General features: G+C 47.3%; 1 protein-coding gene across 11 annotated transcripts in view; it reads left to right on the top strand.

The window, feature by feature from the left end:
* ZNF185 (zinc finger protein 185 with LIM domain) overlaps window positions 1-19,632 on the top strand; it is a 58,940-nt gene that overhangs the window by 28,616 nt on the left and 10,692 nt on the right. For all 11 annotated transcript variants that reach the window (XM_027534188.1, XM_027534185.1, XM_027534187.1 and 8 more), the window contains 7 exons: window positions 181-279; window positions 2,645-2,740; window positions 3,529-3,618; window positions 9,797-9,991; window positions 15,073-15,267; window positions 17,661-17,771; window positions 18,784-18,864. In XM_027534188.1, the coding sequence (XP_027389989.1) occupies window positions 181-279; window positions 2,645-2,740; window positions 3,529-3,618; window positions 9,797-9,991; window positions 15,073-15,267; window positions 17,661-17,771; window positions 18,784-18,864 (867 nt within the window). The remainder of the gene's footprint in view (window positions 1-180; window positions 280-2,644; window positions 2,741-3,528; window positions 3,619-9,796; window positions 9,992-15,072; window positions 15,268-17,660; window positions 17,772-18,783; window positions 18,865-19,632) is intronic.

Raw genomic sequence — 19,632 nt, 5'->3', positions numbered from 1 at the left:
GCCTGGCGTGCTGTGGTTCATGGGGTCACAATGAGTCGGACATGACTGAGCGACTGAACTGAACTGAACTGAATTAAATTACATCAAATCAAATTTACATTAAATCATTAAATTACATTAAATCAAATTTACATGAAATCAAAACCCATTAAATCAGCAAATGTTTATTTTCCCATCCAGATCAATTGCACAGTCAAGTGATGGCAACATGGGATCGGAAGCCATGGGCTCCCCAGATGAAGACTTGGTTGGAGCAGACGTCAGCTCTGGGAGAGGAGGGTGAGCTACCCTGGGGAAGCCAGTGGCCCCAAGTTGCTGATTCTTTCATGTTCCTGGTGACAGTCCAGGGTCAAGTGTCCACAGCTGCTTGGGTTGCTGGGGGCAGGGCACTGCTCATTTTCCATAGTCCTGCCCACTGCTTCTCCCATCTCCAGCATTCCCACCGCCACCACATCCTTTGTCCCTGGACTTTCCACTCTCGAGATTTACCTCTCCTTGAATCTTGCTTCTTCTCCTACTCTCTTCCACTGGCTCTCAAGTTCCTCCCAAGGAGGCACAAGGTAGACATGGGGAGCTAGGTTGATCTGTGGCAAGGAGAGAATGATGGGTGAATCACTGCCTTCTTGCTTCTTGGCTGAGCTCTAAGGGCAAGCTAGAAGGAAGTCCTTCATCTCTGCTTTTTCCCTTCCCTTCCAGAAGCCCCAAAGCCTCCTCCCTACCCCCACCTTTCTTCTCTGGCCAGCTCTACTCTCAGGTTCAGTGAATGGAAGAGCAGTGGCCCAGAGAGAAAAAGTGGGAGATGAGTGTATCCACCTGGGCTCTGACTTCTTGGACTTGGATGGAGTCAGGGCCCATTTTCTCAGGTGATTTGTGGAGTGGCAAGGTCGCACCTGTCCCCAAGTGGTTTCAAACCAAGCATAACTCTTCCTGGGGGGAAAGGTCCAGGTGTGAAGATGTTGGCAGAGATAGTTCAGCTCCAAGCTGTACTACAGCCCTCATGGTTCAGAGAAGATGGCCAGAGAGGAATGGCGAAAGTGATGCCTGCAGAGAGCCTCTAAAGCATTTGCCAGCCAGCATCCCTGCCCCACAGCAGTCTGTCAAAGGAGGGACTCCTCTGCTTTCCCAACTGGTCCCCTCAGTTGCCCCTACTTGTCCGAGCCCACCAGGAGCTGCTGCCCTCCCTATGGTTACTAGTTTGCAACTGATGCCTGAACCCTGACCCCCACTTCCAAATCAGGAGCTCAAGCCCACCTGGGAAGAGGATGGCAGGCTGGTGCCTCTGGTGCCAGGAAAGCCCATGGGGCCAGGGCCTTGGTTCTCTGAGCTTCCCCTAGTGGGGAGGGCTGTGCAAGAGCCCCACACCTGCAGCCAGTGTCACAGTGCTGGCCAGCACGGTCCTGCAGGTTGACTCCATTCTCTGGTCTAACATTACTGGACTTGGTTCTTGATTACTTCATCTTTGGATATTTATCCAGATCATCCTTCTTGTGCATGCCCCGTGACAAATTGAAGTCTTTGATTTCTGTTTTCAGTTTCCTTAAAATGAAGCTGAAGCTCATATTAACTTGCAGAATTATTTGAAGAATCTTATAGATTTTTATGACTTTTAATGCAGTGTTTTACACTGTCTCTTTTATAGTTATTTTGACAATGACTGTTAAGAGACTTGCTTCTATGATCTTTCCAGAGAAAAAGTTGTTTGTCATGAACAAAAAAGCACTCTCCCTTTCAGTTCATTTTCCTGAGTTTACTTAATAAATTAATTCAGTGATTATGGTGGGTGATTGGGTGGAGTGTGCAGGCTAGTACAGGTGACCAGGTGCTCCATGAGCCCTAACTTTGTGGAGTGCTGTGATTCATGCAGAGACAGAGAACTCAGCCTACACCTGGGAAGGCTGCATAAGACAGCACCCACTGAATCTGTTATCAAATTGACGGGCACAGACATACTGCAAACGGTTGCAGCTTCTGCAGATAGCCACAGGGCCCAGTAATAATCACGGGAGCATTTTAGCACATTTTAGGGCCCAGACTGATGCTGAAGCTGAAGCTCCAGTATTTTGGTCACCTGATGTGAACAGCCAACTCATTAAAAAAGAGCCTGATGCTGGGAAAGATTGAGGGCAGAAGGAGAAACATTGAGTGCAGAAGGAGAAGAGGGCATCAGAAGATGAGATGGCTGGATGGCATCACCAATGCAATGGGCATGAAATTGGGCAAACTTCAGTAGATGGTGAGGGACAGGGTGATGCTGGAAAAGAGTGAAGGCAGGAGAAGGGGATGACAGAGGATGAGATGGTTGGATGGCATCACCTACTTGATGGACATGAGTTTGAGCAAGCTCCGGGAGTTGGTGATGGACAGGGAAGCCTGGTGTGCTGCAGTCCATGGGGTCACAGAGGGTCAGACACGACTGAGTGAGTGACCTGAACTGAACTGAGGGAGGCTTCGTGTGCTGCAGCTCATGGGGTCACAAAGAGTCAAACATGACTGGGCGACTTAGCATACTTGTGCACACGCTGTTCTCAGAAAACATATGAGGCAGACACAGTTATCACCCAATTTCAGAAGCCACTCTCTTGGGGGAAGTAGACATAAAGACACAAAGTCCTGAACCAAGACCAGGCTTGGCCTCCTTCCACAGGCCGTGCTCACCTGCTGGCTTCACCCCTCTCCTGGATGATCAGGAGGTGCCCAGTGCCAACTCACAACCTCTCAAGCCTGCACCAGCAACCACCAGGTAAGGGTGGGCCAACTGCCCAATGATCAACCTCTTTGCCGTTGGCACCTTAGGTTCCCCCTCGCACTTCTCAGCTCTATGACATCTTCACATCAGGCAATCACCACAGGACAGGAAGCCTAGAAGGGGCCCTGACATAGCCCACCCACTGGGGGCAGTGGGAGAGGAGGTACAGGTGATAAGTCAGGTGACCCAGACAACTTAGCACATAGCCACAGGGACTCAAGCTGAGGTGGCAGAGAAGAACACATTGGAAGGTGGAGCTTAGAAAGAGACCCTGCTCTGGAGTACTCAAGGGGAAGAATCCCAGGGACAACCAGTAGAGGGCTCAGTCCCAAGGAGCTTTTGGAGGTGGCTGGGGAGGTGCAAAGGTGCAATGGGAAGAGGTTGTACATTCCCAGGCTGCACTCTTCTCTGCCCTATTTGATCTACCAGTCCACCAGTGGAGAGAAGCCATTTTGCTATGGATTTGTGGAACATTTAGTAAGTAAAGGTCTTTCTGGATTTCCACAGAGCCCCAGGAAATGTAAGTCATGCAAAGATGCTGGAACCCAAAACTAGCAGGACACTTCCCTAGGGATTCCAAGCTGGTCATGACCAGTGCTTAGTCTTGAACTGGAGTGTTAAGGCCACAGCCAAGGCTCACAGGATGCTCTAACTCACAGCAGCCTTTATTGGCACATGTAGGTCCCCCTTTCCCAGGAGAATGCAGCCAGGATAGGGAAGACCCGGGCCCCCAGTCTTCTTTGGTCTGAGGCTTCAGCAGGCCTGTGTGCTTCCTCCCTCAGCTCTGATGCTATTTCGGCCTCTGCTGTCCTGGCCAACAGGAAGAGCAACAGCCTGGCAGACCTGGAGGATATGGAGACAAATCCAAAGGGGTAAGGCATCAGCCAACAGTGCTTCTGTGGTGGAGAGACACAGCTCAGGTGTGCATTAGCCCTTGGCTGGGAAGGTGAGATCAGTGATGCCTACTAGCCAAAGGGATGTGGCGAGGGCTGAAGCTCCAGCTACAAACCTCTGGCCTGTGCCTCCGAGGCCACAGAGCCTCCCAGTACACCTTGTTGCATCTAGCCAGGAAGTCCTCCATTATCAGGAAGTCACCCACTCTTTTGGTCAGCACTCACTTGGATGGCACCTGCCCTGTCCTGGAGGTTGGGACATACAGACAAAACCCAGCCCATACTGGAATAGGGTAAGTGGGGCCAAACACAGCCTTGTGCAACAGGTGATTTTGAGCTGAATTTTGAAAGGTGAATAGGAATCCTCCAAGCAAAGGGAACAGTATATACATAAGACTCCAAACAACCTGGTATTTACTTGTCACTGCATGTAGCTGAGTGTGGAACAGGCTTGTCACTACAGTAGGCATGGGATGACTGGCCTTTAGTACCAGATATCATTAATAATCACAACAGCCACTTCACTTTGGGGAAACTCCTGTGTGCACAGACCTGTACTTAGTTTCTCATACAGTCCTCCCCACAATCGTGAACTTTGCACCTAATTATAATGAAGAACAAAGGACTAGAAGTCACATCTCTGTGACTCCTGGGAAGAACAGTGCTCTGAAAGAAATAACCAGTTTGCTAAGATAAGAGAGTAATGGTGGCGAGGAGGGTACTACTTAGATGAGTGGAGTGGGGCAATGACTCAGGAGAGCTCCTCTAAGGAGGAGAAGGAACCAACAACTCTAGGAAGAGCAAGGAGAAAAGAACTGGAGATGGGGAAACATAAACTAAAAAACTCTGCTGTGGGAACACACTTAGCAGGTTCCAAAGCATCAAGTAGCTGGAGCCAACCTGGTGAGGGGGATCACAGATGGAACTGGGCCCTGATAAGCCATGAGAGGGAGACTGAATCTTATTTCAATTTTTAAGCCAGAGAGGGACGTTGTCTGATTTAGGTGTTTAAAAAGTGAGTGAATTCCTGCAATGTCACACCTCATTACAGCTACCTTTTTTTTTTTTTTTTTTTTTTTACATTTGTCACCCCTATATAAACCACAATGCTGGGGGTTGGGTTGGCAACAGATCTCTAAGGTATGAGGCCCTATTATGTGACTTTTTTATGTTTTGAATTGCACTGAAAGTTAACAGAGTGAAAACAAAAACTGACACCTGTTACCAGATTTGAGGAGGGTTAAAGAGGACCCTCCTGTGGGCCTCGGTTCTTGGTAAGGAACCAAAGAAGAATCTGAGGTCTTACCCATGGCAAAAGAAAGTTTATTAAGGAAAAAACAGAAAGTACACCTCAACTGAGACATAGGCCAACCCAAGAGAGGCACTGGCAACAGAATGATGAAGTACAGGGCTTTTTCAAGACAGAGGGCTTTTACATATTCACCTAGGCCAGCATGGACTGACAGTTTTGATTGACAGTTGGAAGTTGCATAACAACAGGCTCTATCACACATTCTTTCCCATAATTCAGTCTGTTATAATCATGTATGTATGCATAGATAGATATATGTATGTATGTATAGATGTATGTATGTATGTATAGAATATTTATGAACTCTCAATGGACTCCTGGATGCCTAATGTTACTTGAGGACACACCTGCACATCAAGGGCACATGTGCGGGAATTGAAAAAGCCCCTGTGGGCTTTGTATGGACTGTCTGCCTAAGGCACATGTGCTAGAGCTGGTAAAGTGTGGTTATTTTGTAGCATATTGGTGAGCTCTCCTGGGCCATAGTGGCACATGTCTGGGGTGGGGTTTAGACATCAGCTTGAATTATCCATTATCTTATGTAATATTCCTCAAACCTAGGGAAGGATCTTGCTTCTTGCTATGCAATTTGACAGTGGAGGAAACAGATGACTCCTGTGAAGAGCAGAGCTAACAATAGAGCTCAGATAGGGCTAACTCTGGGCTTCCCTTGTGGCTCAGTGTAAAGAATCTGCCTGCAATGCAGGAGACCCAGGTTCAATTCTTGGGTCTGGAAGATACCCTGGAGGAGGGAATGGCAACCCATTCCAGTATTCTTGCCTGGAGAAATTCGTGGACAGAAGAGCCTGGCCGGCTATAGTCCATGGGGTCGCAAAGAGTCAGACATGACTGAGTGACTAACTCTAGAGCCCAGGTTTGCAACTACTTTACTCTGCTTAAAAGTTTGCAAAATCAAAATTGATCAGTGTTTCACAAATCTAGGTGCACTTGATAACCACCTGGGAAGTTTTTGTTTTTTTAAGTATCCAGAAACCATGCAGAGATTTAGACTCTATTGTTCTAGGATAGTGGTTCTGAACATGGGGCATCTCCCCCACCTCCAACCCCCGTCACTTAGCGATGTTTGGAGACACTGTTGATTGCCACAAATGGGAAAGGGTGTTACTGGCAAGTAGTAGGTGGAGACCAGGGTTGCTGCCCAATGGCCGACAGTGCACAGGACAGCTCCCATCACAGTTATCCAGTCCAAAATTTCAATAATGGTGAGGTTGACAAACGCTGTCCTAAAGCTGAACTCTACGGAAAGTCAGAAGATACGGTCTGGAAAAAAAAAAACGGCGCACACACTCCCCACCTTCGCTGCAGGTATCTGAGCAGTGGGCGCAGAACGTATACGCCTGCACATGCGCACACCTGCACACCTTTGGCTCTAGGCCAGCGCGAGGCCTTCCTGTGTGCGCCTGTGCGTGCGTGCCCCGCGGGGGGTAGGGGGGAGGTGAGCGTATACGTCCAGCTCCTGTGCGCCTGCGCGCGCCGCCATGTCCTGCGGCCGTATGCTCGCGTCGCGGTGCATATCGGGAAATGCGACAGTCCACGCTTCGAAATGGCTACCCTGGGCGAGAGAAACCTTGGCGGCGGTTCTCGCAAACGCCGCCAGATGGCGCTCGAGGATCACAATTCTGCCTGGCCGCCCGTCTTGGCGCTTTGGGCTCACTGCCCATCCCCCTATGGCCTGGAGGATCTGGGCGGTCCCGCCCGCATGGAGTTGACCCAGGCCCCCTGAACCCGATTGCACCATCACCACAGTGCAGGCGGAGGCAGGAGAGAGGAAGGGAGCTGGGTGGCCGCAAAGATCCAAAGGGGCTGTTTGGCGAGCTGCCCTGGAGGTCTCTGGACGCCAGACGCTGGTCTTCAGAGCTGGCCGCGGCCAGGACCCATGGACACGAGGGGAGGGCGGCTCGACCCTTCAACCCCGAGGGACCCTGGGTCGACCTGCCAGCTCAGGGTGCTGGGGCTCCGTGGGGAGAGGACGTCATTATCAAGAAGTCAAGGAGAGAGGTGAACAGGTTGGGTGGTCCAATCTGCACAGCAGTGCCTTTGTCCTAAAGTTGAAGAACTGCGCTAATCTGACTTTGGTTTTTGTTCATCACAGTATATGACAGGTACAGGAAGAGGTGGTATAGTGTAGTGAGCATGTACTCCTGTGCCTGGGCTCTAATGTAAGCTCTGTCCCTTACTTGCTGTGTGGCTTTGGGTATCTTACTCATCTCTGTGCTTCAGTTGCCTTACCTGTAGAATAGTGGCAAAAATACATCATACCAGGCAGGGCTGTTGTGAGGGTTAAATGGTTTTGTGTGCAGGTCATTTCCTGGCACAAAGTACTACATACATGTTGGAGTCTCGTTTTATTAAAAGTTAAAGCTAAATAACCAGCCCCAGAGGAATACCTCTTTCCACCAGAACTATTTAAGGACATGGGGAATGCTGGCCTCTGCTCCTCTTTTCCAGGTTTATTGGCCTGATTTCATTTAATAAGACACAGAGTCGCTCACCCGTTCCCCAGTAAATTTTTGTCATTAGACTTTACATCTAAAGCATATGCTGTTTTCCTCTGTGTTGCAAGTCTGGGCTTTTCAGATTTATGTTCTCTCTGCATTAGGAACATGTGAACTTTAAGCACGTGTATTCACTGTGGACAACTGCTGTCAATCATTGGAAGAGTCTAATGGAGGTACCAAGAGTGGAAGGAGCTGTTGTTTTCTATGTAAAGAATATGACTGTGTCCACGGTTGGCAGTAGCTGGACTAGGCTTCCAGATTTTTGATCTAATTACAGCCAGAAGTATTATAATACCTTTACTATCTCTAAACACTTGACTTCTAGGCAATTTATTAGGGGCCAGGAGGACTTCTGGGTTGTTATATTGCTCAGCAAGACTTCTTGTGACTGTTTTACTAAAATTTATTTTTCATGGGTCAGGTGGGTTATACCTTCTATAATTGTAGTGACTCTGCTCTGAGGCCTAGGGCAAAGCAGCTTTATTCATCTACTTGTCCCTTCATCTACTTGTCCCTGTGCCACAGTGGACATTCAAATTGCTCTTTGCTGAGAATCTTGGCTTTATTCACAAACTTGGTGAGGATAACTTCTATCATCATAATTCTACTGGAGCTATGGGTTGGTACAGGACTCTGATTAAGTAAAGTTAGCTCATGGGGTTCTCAAGGCAAGAATACTGAGAACTAAAGAGCCTCTTGATGAAAATGAAAGAGGAGAGTGAAAAAGCTGGCTTAAAACTCAACATTCAAAAAACTAAGATCATGGTATCTGGTTCCATCACTTCATGGCAAATAGATGGGGAAACAATGGAAACAGCGAGACACTGTTTTTTGGTCTCCAAAATCACTGCAGATGGTGACTGCAGCCATGAAATGAAAATATGCTTGCTCCTTGGAAGAAAAGCTAAGACCAACCTAGACAGCATATTAAAAAGCAGAGACATTACTTTGCTGACAAAGGTCCTTATAGTCAAAGCTATGGTTTTTCCAGTAGTCATGTATGGATGTGAGTTGGACTATAAAGAAAGCTGAGTGCTGAAGAATTCATGCTTTTGAACTGTGGTGTTGGAGAAGACTCTTGAGAGTCCCTTGCACTGCAAGGAGATCAAACCAGTCAATCCTGAAGGAAATCAGTCCTGAATATTCACTGGAAGGACTGATGCTGAAGCTGAGGCTCCAATACTTTGGCCACCTGATGTGAAGAACTGACTCATTTGAAAAGACCCTGATGCTGGGAAAGATTGAAGGCAGGAAGAGAAGGGGATGGCAGAAGATGAAACGGTTGGATGGCATCATCAACTTGATGGACATGAGTTTGAGCAAGCTCTGGGAGTTGGTGATAGACAGGGAAGCCTGGTGTGCTGCAGTCCATGGGTCACAAAGAGTCAGACACAACTGAGAGACTGAACTAAACTCAACTGAAAGCTAGCTCAGGGCTTCCAGAGTCAGGAAACATGCTCTTTAGGCCTTTTTGGTTTGTCATTGACTCAAGCCTATAAGTCATAATGGGATGAGTGTGTCAGGGTATTCTGCTGGCTAAGGGAGTGGCACTATTGGAGAAGAGCATACTTTCCAAAAGTTATGAGTTCCGTTCCTCTTGTTATTCCAGCTTGAAGGCAGTGAGTCTGTCTACTATGCAGTTAACTTCCATGAATAAAGAGCCCCAAGGCTGGAGGTAGCTGGTGGTATGATCTTCTTGCCCTAATATAGCCTCCCAATATAGTCATCAGCAATTGGAGGGAGGCTGCTGACTGGCAGGGTTGAGTTCAGGATGGACCAGGATCAAGGTGATGGTGAACTAGATAGTAATTTTCTGGAAGGCTAGGCTCATGTTCTCAATAACCTGACTCAGTCTTGGCCACTGGCCTAGTGGGCGTATGACATCTTTGGTGCCTGAGGCCATCAGGCACCAGCACCATCACACAGGATGTGGAGGAGGCACCAATGATGAGTACAAGGCCCTTGGAAGCATGCCAGGATGATGGTGATGGGAGGGAAGTGCAAGTATACGGTGATGTCAGGCCAGGAAGGATGGAAGATCTCCCAAAGAACTTGATACTGAGGACAGCTGGGAGGCCACTACCTCCTTGCTGGATTCAGAGGGTGGCAAAAGCATCTGGGCTCAGGCTTCATCTTATACAGGGACAGCCTTTGTCAGTTGGAGGGGAGCAGCGGTGCTGGGGTCCTCCTGAAGAGGACATGAGCACTCCCTGACGTGGGGGCCATGCCAGGCTCCTTCCCCACCCTCTCTGGGAGAGGAGCCTGCTGTGGTCATAGGAGGGGATATGGATGTGCAGTGGATGATCAAGGACTCATTCTTCCTCAGCACCTTGGTTGTTTTTGAGGAGAAGAATGTGGTTACCAAGGTGGGAGAGGCATGGCAGGGGAGGCCCCGAGTCCTGCAAGATGATCAAGGAGACCCAGCTGTACCCACCCAGAAGTGCACAGACCCCAGCACCTCAGAGCAGAGCAGCCCCAGAAATCCTGAGCAGCGCCTGGAAGTGGATAGCCCAGCCAACAGGTAAGAGCTACTCTGTGCCAGGCTCCTGCTAGCCTGCCTGAACTGGAGTTTTGTCATGGGCCATGACCAAGGTAGGACCCACTTTTGCCCCACATCCATGCCAGTGCCTGGCACATTGCACACCTAGATACTCAGGCTCCTGCCTGGTGAATGCAGTTAGAATGGTGAGTCCCAGGCATGGAGCAGTGTCAAGTGGCTTCCTTTGGCAGAAGGAACTGAGATGGAGCCTGTGATGGGAGCAGTCATCTGTTCCCAGAGGTAAGAAACTCTGGCTAATTTCTTATGTGTGGAGGAGGAAGGAGGTCTCCCAGAGTATAGGAGCACCACAGGTCAGGGTGAGGGTGGTCCCAGGTAAGATGAGGATGATATATGCGTGTAAAAAGGCTCTGTCAGAGAATTAGAAAGGATGAGGGTAAGGGGTGACTGTGAAAGAGTACATCAAGGTGGAGCAGAGAGAGAAGGTCACAGTGACAGGGAGAAAACAGGAGAGTGCAAGCATATTTAGAGAGGTGCCCTGATACTAGCAGTAAAGGTGGGGCGGGATTATGATTGGTGATGTGTTGGTATGTGGTATGCATGAGTGACAGGGCAAGTGTAATTGTCACTAGAGATGACCTTGTGGTGTGGGTGTGAGGTGTTCAAGTCAAGGCTTTCCTGATGGCATCTGCCTGGCTGAACATTACATTCATGCCCTATAAAGCTTATGGATGTGCTGACAGATGGTTGAAACACTACAGGTTTGTATTGCTTGGAAACTTCATGGAGAGCAAATGAAAGCACTTATCACTTCTGCAGATCCAAGCAAGAGCGAAATGCTAGAAGGGAACACAGGAGTGTTTCACCAACCCAGGAAACAGGGAACAGTAGCTGTGGCTCCTATTGCAGAGACAGATAAAATAAAAAATTAAAGCTCAACATTGAAAATACTAAGATCACGGCATCCAATCCCATGACTTCATGGCAAATAGATCAGTAAAAAATGAAAATAGTGGCAGACTTTATTTTCTTGAGCTCCGAAATCACTGTGGATAGTGACTGCAGCCATGAAATTAAAAGACACTTGCTCCTTGGAAGAAAAGCTATGATAAACATAGACAGTGTCTTAAAAAGCAGAGACATTGCTTTGCTGATAAAGGCCCATCTAGTCATGGTTATGATTTTTCCAATAGTCATATATGGATGTAAGAGCTGGACCATAAAGAAGGCTGAGTGCTGAAGAAGCCTCTTGAGAGTCCTTTGGATAGCAAGGAGATCAAACCAGTCCATCCTAAAGGAAATCAGTCCTGAATATTCATTGGAAGGACTGATGCTGAATTGAGGCTCCAATACTTGGGCCACATGATGAGACGAACTGACTCATTGGAAAAGACCCCGATGCTGGGAAGGATTGAAGGCAGGAGGAGAAGGGGATGGGAGAGGATGAGATGGTTGGATGGCATCACTGACTCGATGAACATGAGTTTGAGCAAGCTCTGGGAGTTGGTGATAGACAGGGAAGCCTGGTGTGCTGCAATCCATGGGGTCACAGAGTCGGACAGTACTGAGCAACTGAACTGAACTGAATAATTTTATAGCTCTGTCATTCCTGATGCCTGAGTATAACAAAGACAGTGTAACTTGAGGTATAAAGGAAGACCTTGGATTTCTTGGATGACTTAACTGGTGAAATTTATTCCTCAGTTACTTGAAAGAATCAGAATTCCTCATGAGGGAGTACTTGTTCCAACAAAAGTTTAGCAGCAGTAGTTGCAATGGCCCTTTTAAAAGCGAAAGCTTCAAGCCAGTGAAGGAACAGACATGGTAGTAAGAACATATTTAAAATCATGATATTTGGGAGATGAGTGAAATCAAATTGCCATTGAAGGAAAAGGTCTTGAACATGTGTATATTAAAAAAATTCTATACGTAAGTGATAAAAATTTCCAGTAGAAACCCACTGGCTTAGAATACCTGAATTTAAATTTTAAAAAGTAAAATTGCAACCAAATTAACATTTTAAAAATAATTGAAATTATGACTGATAACATTGTGCTGTTGTTTTCTAACATCAGGCAATTCAGGGCAGCACTGGGACTCTGAAAAATAAAAACATATCATGGACAGTGAGGGCACTGATAAATCTCTAAGAATTTTATATGATTTCTGAAATATTTATGTAATTAACATTTTACCCATTAAATTTAGGAAATGCTCTGCATTATTATTATTGGATTGATGCTTCTCATGTAATTTATATAATATAAAATATATTGTATATTGTACAGTATAAAATACAAATATACAACTCACAAGACAGCTGTTTTTATTAAATTAACAATATTAGATTAGCTTTGTTTGCCAAGGATTTACCTAAATTCTTTGAATTTGAATTTTTTAAAAATTCATGTTTATAAAAAATTCTTATAAAAGAATACTTCTTCTTCTGTACATTCCAAGTACTAGAAAAATTTTATTGAGTTTTAGAAATATTTAATTTATATAAGTATTTATCCCTAAGTGAACTGGAATAAAGGATAAGTGATCTTGTAAGTTTACTTGGTAATTCTATTCAAAAGTAAAAAGATATTACACATATATAACATACACGTGTACATAAATGTTCAGATAGACATAAATGGAGATCTTATGGCTTTAATTCTAAAATTTCAACCATGTGTCAGGTATAAACACAAAGTAAAGACTCATTGGTTTGTATAAGAGCTGGTTCTCCTTTTTGCCACACTTTATATTTTTATCAGAATTCTGTTTCTGGCAGATGGGACAAGTTGAGGTCACCTGCTCAACACGAAGGCTAAAGCTTCCTGCTAATATTTGTACAGGAGGCTTTAAATTTTTTTGCCCTAATATATAATCTTATGGAGACTGTAGACTAAATTTTGGGTGAGGAACCAAGGAGAAACTAGTCAGTTGGGGTACCTTAAAAGTTATCTACCTGGACAAAATATCTAGAACATTTCCAATTAGGTTTTTCAGCATGTTGTTTTTATGCTTTGTGACCATGGAGAGCTCACTGCCAGTGAAGGCAGGACCTAGAAGGCAATATATTTGTCCTAGACACTTAGGGGAAGAGAAGTCCTTAATCATAGATAGTTTGGGATATTGGGAAGCAATAGTAGGTTCTGTGGAGAGTTGACAGGGAGATGGGAATGAAGAAGTGAGAAGAGCTAGTGCACCCAGCTCTTTCAAGAAGCTTGGCTGTTGCAGGGGGGAGAGAAGCCGTGGAGTTGGAGTGGGGTCGGGTATTTGAAGTTAAGAAAGACCTTTTTGTTTGCCTTAAACGGGCCGTCTAAGTTATTAGCCCATGCTTCTGCTTTTATCCCACTTCCATCCGCAGACTTAGTGATGGGAAGTGTAGTGGCAGCTACTTGGTCAGACTAGGGATGAGAAGGGCAGTCGGAGTTACATCCTGAGAGCAATTTGTGACCTGCAAGCAGACCCTCACCCCATAATTTTCATGTGTGGGGGGAAAATAAAAATGCTATTACTTCGTTAGAAATAACTGTGACGGCTTGGCAATAAAAAAGACAAGGAGATCCTAACTGCGATCAACAAACGGGCAACAATGGTACGTCTGTGCCTGAGCCTGTGCATGTGCCTCGGGCTCATGCTCAGTGGAGTTTGGCAGGTGTGCGCCTGCAACAGCCGCCATTTTCTGCAGCTGAGAGCTCTGACCGCGATGTCCGTCGTGAAATACGACTATAAATAAATAAAATGGCTGTCCTAGGCGTGCTCAGCTTTGGCAGGGCTTATTCTGGGCTTTTCCCATGTTAGCCAGCAGATGGCAAGCAAGGATCACCAATGGGTTGAGCCTCACCTGTTGGGCATGCTCAGAAGCCTTTTGGTTTTCATGGCCCTTCCCCCCGCATTGCAGGGTCATCAGTCTGTTTGAGAATGTAGCGAGCCCCAATGATTCTCTTCCCACTCCTTTGCCCTCCTACCCCCGCCCCCCGCCCCCCAGCCAGCCAAAACAGGACGTCCCTGTAGCTCAAACAGTAAAGAATCTGCCTGTGATGCAGGAGACCACAGTTCCATCCATGGGTCAGGAAGATCCTCTGGAGAAAGGAATGGCAATCCACTCCAGTATTCTTGCCTGGAGAATTCCATAGACAGAGAAGCCTGGTGGGCTACAGTTCATGGTGTCGCAAAGAGTCAGATATGACTGAGCTACTAACACACACAGCCAGCCAAAGCAGCTGAGGGCAGAAGCCTCTTGCCAGAGAGCTGGTGCCCTGCTGGATTTTTGTGTACAGGCATTCTGAGCACCTCAGCCTGGGGAGAAGACAGGATGGCTTGAGACTATTTAAGCAGGACAGGTGAACTGGGACGGGAAATTTGGAGAAAGGAGCGATGGTAACAGGACGAAGGGGACAGAAATGCCACTGTTTCCAGCCAAGAGAGGTCTTTGTCTTTTAAAACATCATTGAGGTCATCAGTAGTCATTTCCAGTAGTCATGTATGGATATGAGAGTTGGACTATACAGAAAGTTGAGCGCTGAAGAGTTGATGCTTTGAACTGTGGTGCTGGAGAAGACTCTTGAGAGTCCCTTGGATTGCAAGGAGATCAAACCAGTTCATCCTAAAGGAAATCAGCCCTGAATGTTCATTGGAAGGACTGATGCTGAAACTGAAACTCCAGTACTTTGGCCACCTGATGAGATAAACTGACTCATTGGAAAAGACCCTGATGCTTGGAAAGATTGAAGGCAGGAGGAGAAGGGGATGACAGAGGATGAGATGGTTGAATGGCATCACTGACTTCATGGACATGAGTTTGAGTAAGCTCCAGGTGATGGACAGGGAAGCTTGGTGTGCTGCAGTCTATGGGGTCACAAAGAGTCGGACACAAATGAGCGACTGAACTGACCTGAAGTCATCAGGTGTTCTTGGGGACTGTGTTTGCGATGGGAGGGGAGCAGTGGTGCTGGGATCCTCCTGAGGAGAACATGAATGCTCCCTGAGGTGGGGGCCATGCCAGGCTCTTATGTGCCCCCCAACCCCCCACCCCCAGGAGAGGAGCCTGCTATGGTCACAGGAGGGGATATGGGTGTGCAGTGGATGACCAAGGACTCATTCTTCCTCAGCACCTTGGTTGTTTTTGAGGAGAAGAATGTGGTTACCAAGGTGGGAGAGGCATGGCAGGGGAGGCCTGGAGTCCTGCAAGATGATCAAGGAGACCCAGCTGTACCCGCCCAGCAGTGCACAGACCCCAGCACCTCAGAGCAGAGCAGCCCCAGAAATCCTGAGCAGCGCCTGGAAGTGGACAGCCCAGCCAACAGGTAAGGGCTACTCTGTGCCGGGCTCCTGCTAGCCTGCCTGAACTGGAGTTTTGTCAGAGGACACACCCCAAAGCAAATCCTAACACTAGTCATGCCCGTTACCTTCTGCAGGTGTGATTGGCTAGGAGTCCTTGTGAAGCTGACCAGCAATGAGCATACCAGGGGTAGGTCTCTGTGGGCTTGAGTTTGAAGCCACAGCATCAAATCTGTTACCCCAAGCCTGACAGCCGTTTGGAGCATGAAGACCTGAGTTGACAGAGGGGTACAGAGTGCCTTTGCCACTCATGGGGGTGGAAGATTTCTGAGGAAAGTGTGTTATAATGTGAATAAATTCTTCCACTGCCATAGCCACCAGGATGGCCTTGCATGGCAACATATCCATGTTCCTTAGCTCCCCAGAGATCTTTCCCCAGAGTGGCCACAAGTTTGGGAAATGATATACAAATGAACTTCCCTGGTAGCTCAGACGGTAAAAAGTCTGCTTGCAGTGTAGGCAACTTAGGTGCAATCCCTGGGTCGGGAAGATCCCCTGGAGAAGGGAATGGCAACCCACTCCAGTACTCTTGCCTGGGGTATTCCATGGACAGAAGAGCCTATATACTCCATGTGAGCCAGCTGTAGATAGCAAACAAAATGGCCAGCCCTCTATCCCCACCCTCATGAAACACACAGTGAACCAATGACCGACTACTACAGCAGTAACAACACAGTAATAGCCATTAGCATTTGCTTCGAGCTGAGAATGTGCAGGCGTCCTTCTGATGCTTTATGTGTACTCACTTAATTCTCACACCAACCATATGGGAGAAGTGCTATTATTATCTGTTCTACAGATAAGAAACTGAGGCAGAAGTAGGTTGAATAGCTGGCCAGTAGTCGTCCAACCAGGCAGTGGCCTAATAGGGATTAAAACACAGTCAGCCCAGGGTCTGTGTTGCTAATCACTGTGTCATATCTGCAGCCTCTCCATTTTTGATAAACTGGCTCGTCTTATCCTTCAGGTCTCCTTGCTGCTGCAGCTCTTTTGTCACCTGAACTATTGTGTTGGGTGTGGATAAGTGGATGCCAGACACTTGCTAGCTGCTCAGTCAGAAATGGATGCTGTACTTCCTCTTGTACTCAGTCTTCTTTCCACTGTCTGATTTTGTACTTTATCCCCCCACCTGTCTTTCCAGGTTCCCATGGGGCTTCCCCTCCCAGCTAGTCCACCTCCTCCAGTCTCCATGGTGCATTCCTGTGTCCTAGAGTGATATAGAACCAGCACAGGGTGACTGGGCACATTGAGGCAGGGAACCTCATCCAGCCTGGGGTGAGAAGGCAGGTACCCTGGAAGGGCTTCCCAGAGGAGAAGGTTGTGTTGTGTGCAAATGTACCAGAGAGGTCAGGTGCACATGACATAATCCCTAAAGATGGGGCTTGGGATCTGGGCAGGTGCTAGATCATGATTGTTCCCTACAATCCCCACTCTTAAACTAGTTGAAGTCCTGTGCACTGGATTCTCTGGCAAAGGGGTGGTATCCCAGAGGCTAGGGCAGGTGGATGAAGCCACAAACTCAGACATGATCTGAGTGGCACCATGTTGGAGAGAAGCCAGAATTAACCCAGGGTAGTATGTTCCCATAAAGCTGGGCTGAGAGTGTTAAGACAGGGAGTTGACATGAGGTGATGGCACAAATGGGGAAGGCTCAGGGATGGAACCTAAAAGAATTCCCTGAACTGTAATAGGCAGGCAGCTGCAGCAGCTTTTGGTATGGGACTGCTGATCCAGGAACGGGCAGAATAAAAGCAAGTAATGGCCTGGCCAGAAAAACACCTTGTGAGCTGGCTAGGAGGTCCAATTCCAGGCCAAGGGTTGTGTGTTATACCAAGGGGTTGAGATTCAGTAAAACCATTATACCCATAAGTTTTCTTCCTCTTCTTATGGCAGGTGACTTCCAGAATAAGGTCCATCCACATCTCTTCCTTGGTGATGCCTAAATTAATTTGTCCCTCTCTTCCTCAGCTTTGTATTCTCCAGAGACTTCACTGGAGGAAGGGGGCAGGGAGCTCATTCCAGGAAGGGGCTGTTTGTCAAGTCTGTGCTAGCCCTATAGCTATGCTATAACCAAGTGAATCACAGGCCAAGGCCCTTGGCTGTAGGAGTAGTTATGGGCACATGCTTGAAGGCTGGGGTCTTGCCTCTGACTTACAAAATGAGTGCTTCTACCCATTGATTTCAGGAGCCTCAAAGAACAGAAGCTCAGTGATCTTCAAAGTTTGTTTAAAAAACCTTGGCATTCTTTTAAACTCCTTGACATGGCAGTTTTGGCATTAACCCCTGATAACCCTGTGTGACTCTGCAACACATCAGTTCTCATTGTTGATGTACTTGCCCCTCCCTCCACTTGTTTCAGGATGAGAAACCCCTCGAGCTGTATGGTCTCTGTTCCCAGCCCTGCCCCTCCTGAGCAGCATCCTATTCACATGCCAGCCTCCCCAAGTGAACTGGAGCCCAACTCAACCAGGTAAGAAGAGACCATCTGGGAGATGTTCTCTGGGCTATTCCCTGGAGCTAAAGGACTCAGCTTTTGTCTCATGCTACTTCCTTGACACTAGTTCTAGTGCCTACTGCAATTCCCAGCAGCCTGCTGGTCAAGGGGCCACAGAGTGTAGCCCAGGTTCCCCTAGTATAAACTCCTATGTGGAGGCCTGCATGGAGTCTCCCAGTGAGAAGCTGATGTGTCACTTTCTAGGGCTCTGCTATCCTTTTGACCTTGCTAGTGTTTCTTGGGGAACATGCTTGAAAAGGCCAAAGAAATACCTCTGAGGCCAGGGCCTATGTCATCTCTTTCTCTCGTGATATCTGTTGTGAGAAGAGGCACATACCTACTGCCTCACCTCTGCTCCTGGCCCCCATGCCATGTTAGAGTTCAGGAAGGGAGTCATAGCAAGGAGGCTGAGTGAGGTAGGGGTGTGTGTGTGTGTGTGTGTGTGTGTGTGTGTGTGTAGGAGAGATCAGAGGAGCCTCTACTGCCATCAAGCCAGCAGGCTGGAGTGCAGAGCATGGAAATGGGGCCAAATTTGGGGTCATTATGAGTCTATCATGAAATAGACCTTGTTTCCAATGATGCCAGTGGCTTGTCCAGGGTGAGGCAACTTCTTGACCTCCGGAACTCCATGGGTGAGAAGGGAGAGAAGGGCGAGATTAGATTGCAGGTAGAGATTTGAAAATCTAGGATTGAGGCTTATAGGCAACCTCAGTCCCAGACAAAAGGGAAACAAAATGTGGTGAGAGAGGAGGATAGAAAATCTACTGGATTGAAGTCTCAGGAGGGTAGTGTACCACCACTGGCTGTAGGGAGCCTCTTTCTAGCATTCTCAAATCTGCACACAGCCGGCTATACCCATGAGCTTTGATTTCAGCCCAAGTCCACTAAATGGGGGTTCTCCCTGCCCTGGATCCCTACTTTAGATCAGGCCCAGTCCCCTGAAATCTTCCAGTATACCTATTTCTGTTCTGTTATGCTTTTTCTACAGCAAAGGGATTCTCTTTGTGAAGGAGTATGTGAATGCTGGTGAGGTATCTTCCAGGAAGCCACTGTCTTCATTCTATGGCAGGTAAGAAGTCCCAGATCTTTCATATCATGGCCTTCTCCTGCCAGGCCCTGTGTTGTTCTCATTCCTGCATCCCCAGTACCTCACTAAGTACATGGCCCGAGTACCTTCATTTATCATATAGGTGGATGATTTAATTGCCCATGGACATGATATACCTTTCCAGCTGTTCTACCTAACTTGATGTCTTGTGCTCCTCTTTTATCATTACTTCATCCTATGCTCCACTTGCAGCCTCATCCATTTCTACCTATCTTTCTCAGTAGACTACAAGCATTCTTTTTGTGAAATCCTGAGAGTATCACTCTTGATAGAGCTGTTGAGGCCCTTAAGAACCGTCTAGTTAATTCTATCCTTCCAGAGCTCAGAGCTCCTCTCTTCAGATCCCATGCTCCTTCCAGCATGCCCGTTTGCTTCATTTGAACACACATTTGACTGTGTGTATTCACACAGATACATGCATAACTTTTCACTCATCTTCTCTTTGCTTGCTTCCTGATGTTGTATTGAAGTCTACCTCTGTGCCACCTAAGCTAAAAACTAACCCACACTGAGACAGTGTCCTCCTGGGAATTTTTGAAAATGACACATCCCCTCACTTCTGGGGTTAGGATTTTAGTAACAGAAAGGAACATCCTGGCTTTATTTCAGGATTCGGCCTCTGGAGATTCCAGGCCAGCTTTCACTGCTTCTATGGAATGATGAGCATGGGCATAGGGATCAAGTTCAAGTACACACTCAACCCTCATTTGTTAGGTCATTTTGGGCAAG

This window comes from Bos indicus x Bos taurus, chromosome X, assembly GCF_003369695.1.
Source record: "Bos indicus x Bos taurus breed Angus x Brahman F1 hybrid chromosome X, Bos_hybrid_MaternalHap_v2.0, whole genome shotgun sequence".
Lineage (NCBI taxonomy): Eukaryota > Metazoa > Chordata > Mammalia > Artiodactyla > Bovidae > Bos > Bos indicus x Bos taurus.
The sequence above is the reverse complement of the archived record's forward strand: the minus strand, read 5'-3'. Positions and strand labels throughout refer to the sequence as shown.